The sequence below is a fragment of the Acanthamoeba castellanii genome (genome assembly GCF_000313135.1).
Source record: "Acanthamoeba castellanii str. Neff unplaced genomic scaffold scf7180000084763, whole genome shotgun sequence".
In the NCBI taxonomy this organism is placed as follows: Eukaryota; Discosea; order Longamoebia; family Acanthamoebidae; genus Acanthamoeba; species Acanthamoeba castellanii.
Window position 1 is genome coordinate 262469 of NW_004457323.1, and position 1438 is coordinate 263906.

General features: G+C 56.3%; 2 protein-coding genes across 2 annotated transcripts in view; both read left to right on the top strand.

Moving 5' to 3' along the window:
- Positions 1–17: 17 nt before the first annotated feature.
- ACA1_241600 (uncharacterized protein) lies at positions 18–512 on the top strand (the record flags this gene model as incomplete). The annotated part of the gene is made up of 2 exons (XM_004335337.1): positions 18–395; positions 453–512. The coding sequence occupies 2 exons, from the start codon at positions 18–20 to the stop codon at positions 510–512; spliced, it is 438 nt and encodes a 145-aa protein (XP_004335385.1).
- A 295-nt stretch (positions 513–807) lies between these two features.
- The window catches only part of ACA1_241610 (kinesin motor domain containing protein), a gene marked incomplete at both ends in the record, with an annotated part of 1481 nt that continues 850 nt past the window's right edge, over positions 808–1438 (top strand). Inside the window, 3 exons of the mRNA XM_004335338.1 lie at positions 808–860; positions 953–1175; positions 1336–1438. The exon at positions 1336–1438 is cut by the window's right edge and continues 5 nt beyond it. Coding sequence (XP_004335386.1) covers positions 808–860; positions 953–1175; positions 1336–1438 — 379 coding nt within the window. The remainder of the gene's footprint in view (positions 861–952; positions 1176–1335) is intronic.

Below are 1438 nucleotides of genomic sequence, written 5' to 3' on the forward strand. Positions count from 1 at the left end.
GACAGCAGACGGAGGTCATGCGCAGTGAGTTCGGCACGGTGGGGGACTTCATCCTGCACCACCGGTTCGGCTTCCCCTACCTCACCCGGCCAGAGGACGGCAAGAAGTACGTTGTTGTGCCCTCGTCTTCCGGAAGAAGAACTGACGACCACGGCGGTGGTGAGGGCGTTCCCCGCACGACCTCCGGAGGCTCCAAGCGCGTGGTGTGGGCCAAGAACGACTTCCCCTACGCCCTGGAAGCCGACATCAGCCACTTCCTCCTGTGGAGCCTCCAGCCTCTGCCACCCCAGCAGCTGGAGCAGCTCATCCAGCAGCACGTGGCCCCCGACGAGGAGTTTGTCTACTTTGTCAACCCGCCTGCGCTGCAGAGCGTCCAAAACGTCTTCCACGCGCACGTGCTCATACACCACGACCAGCGCGCACCCCCAAGGCCTCCTTCTTCTGCGTCGCAGAGCAGCAGCTCTTCCACGGCTGCCCCTGCACCACCACCACCAGAGCTGCCAAGTGCGTAAAGGCCAAAATAATCATTAATTCTGTCGCATTCCTTTCATTCCTGGCCGTTGCGTCCTCTCCCGCCAAAACCAAACGACCACGACTCCTTTGGCGCGCAACAGACGCAACCAACGCTGCGAACGCGCTGGCCCTTCTAATAGCTCCCTAAGTGTGAGAGGAAAGAAGATCGCGGATCCTCGATCAAGCCGCCGCGCAACGTTGAAGGAGGTGTTGGTGGATGTATGCGTGAGAACAGGCGGGAAGAAGAAATCGCAAACGCACACGAGAAGAAGAGAATAATTAACAAACCTCATCATGGATCCTGCTATCGAGAAAGATCCTAATCCTAACATGATTGTCGCCATGAGGTACACGCGAATCGCTCTTCCTCCTCTGTAAGAACTGGGGATCCTCTTCAGGTCACTCACTTGAGCTACTCCGTTGATGCGCATATCACCAGAGTACGGCCAGACAACGACAAAGAGAAGTACTGCTCCAAATCCAGGACGGTGGTGCGCGTGCTCGATGAGCGCGTCGTCATCTTCGATCCCGCCGACACGAGCACAGCCCACAGTAAAGGCGTACCCGACCATTTCCGGCGATCGCGCGATCAACGCTACATTTTTGACCGCGTATTCGATCAGTACAGCTCGCAGGCTGAAGTCTACGAACATACCGCCAAGGTACCACCAGCAGAGTCGTCTCGTTTGGCCGACAGAGCTATCTATTTATAGATTGGACCCCTGAGGTGGGGTTAATTTGAAAACTTGTTGGCCAATGTCAAATCCATCAACGCTTACCCCCGTGCGTGTTCATCTCTTCTTCACGTGCGCGTGAGTTTAGCATTTGATAGATGGCGTCATGACCGGTTTCAACGCCACGGTCTTCGCCTACGGAGCGACTGGATCTGGTAAAACGCACACCATGATCGGCAACACCAGCATGC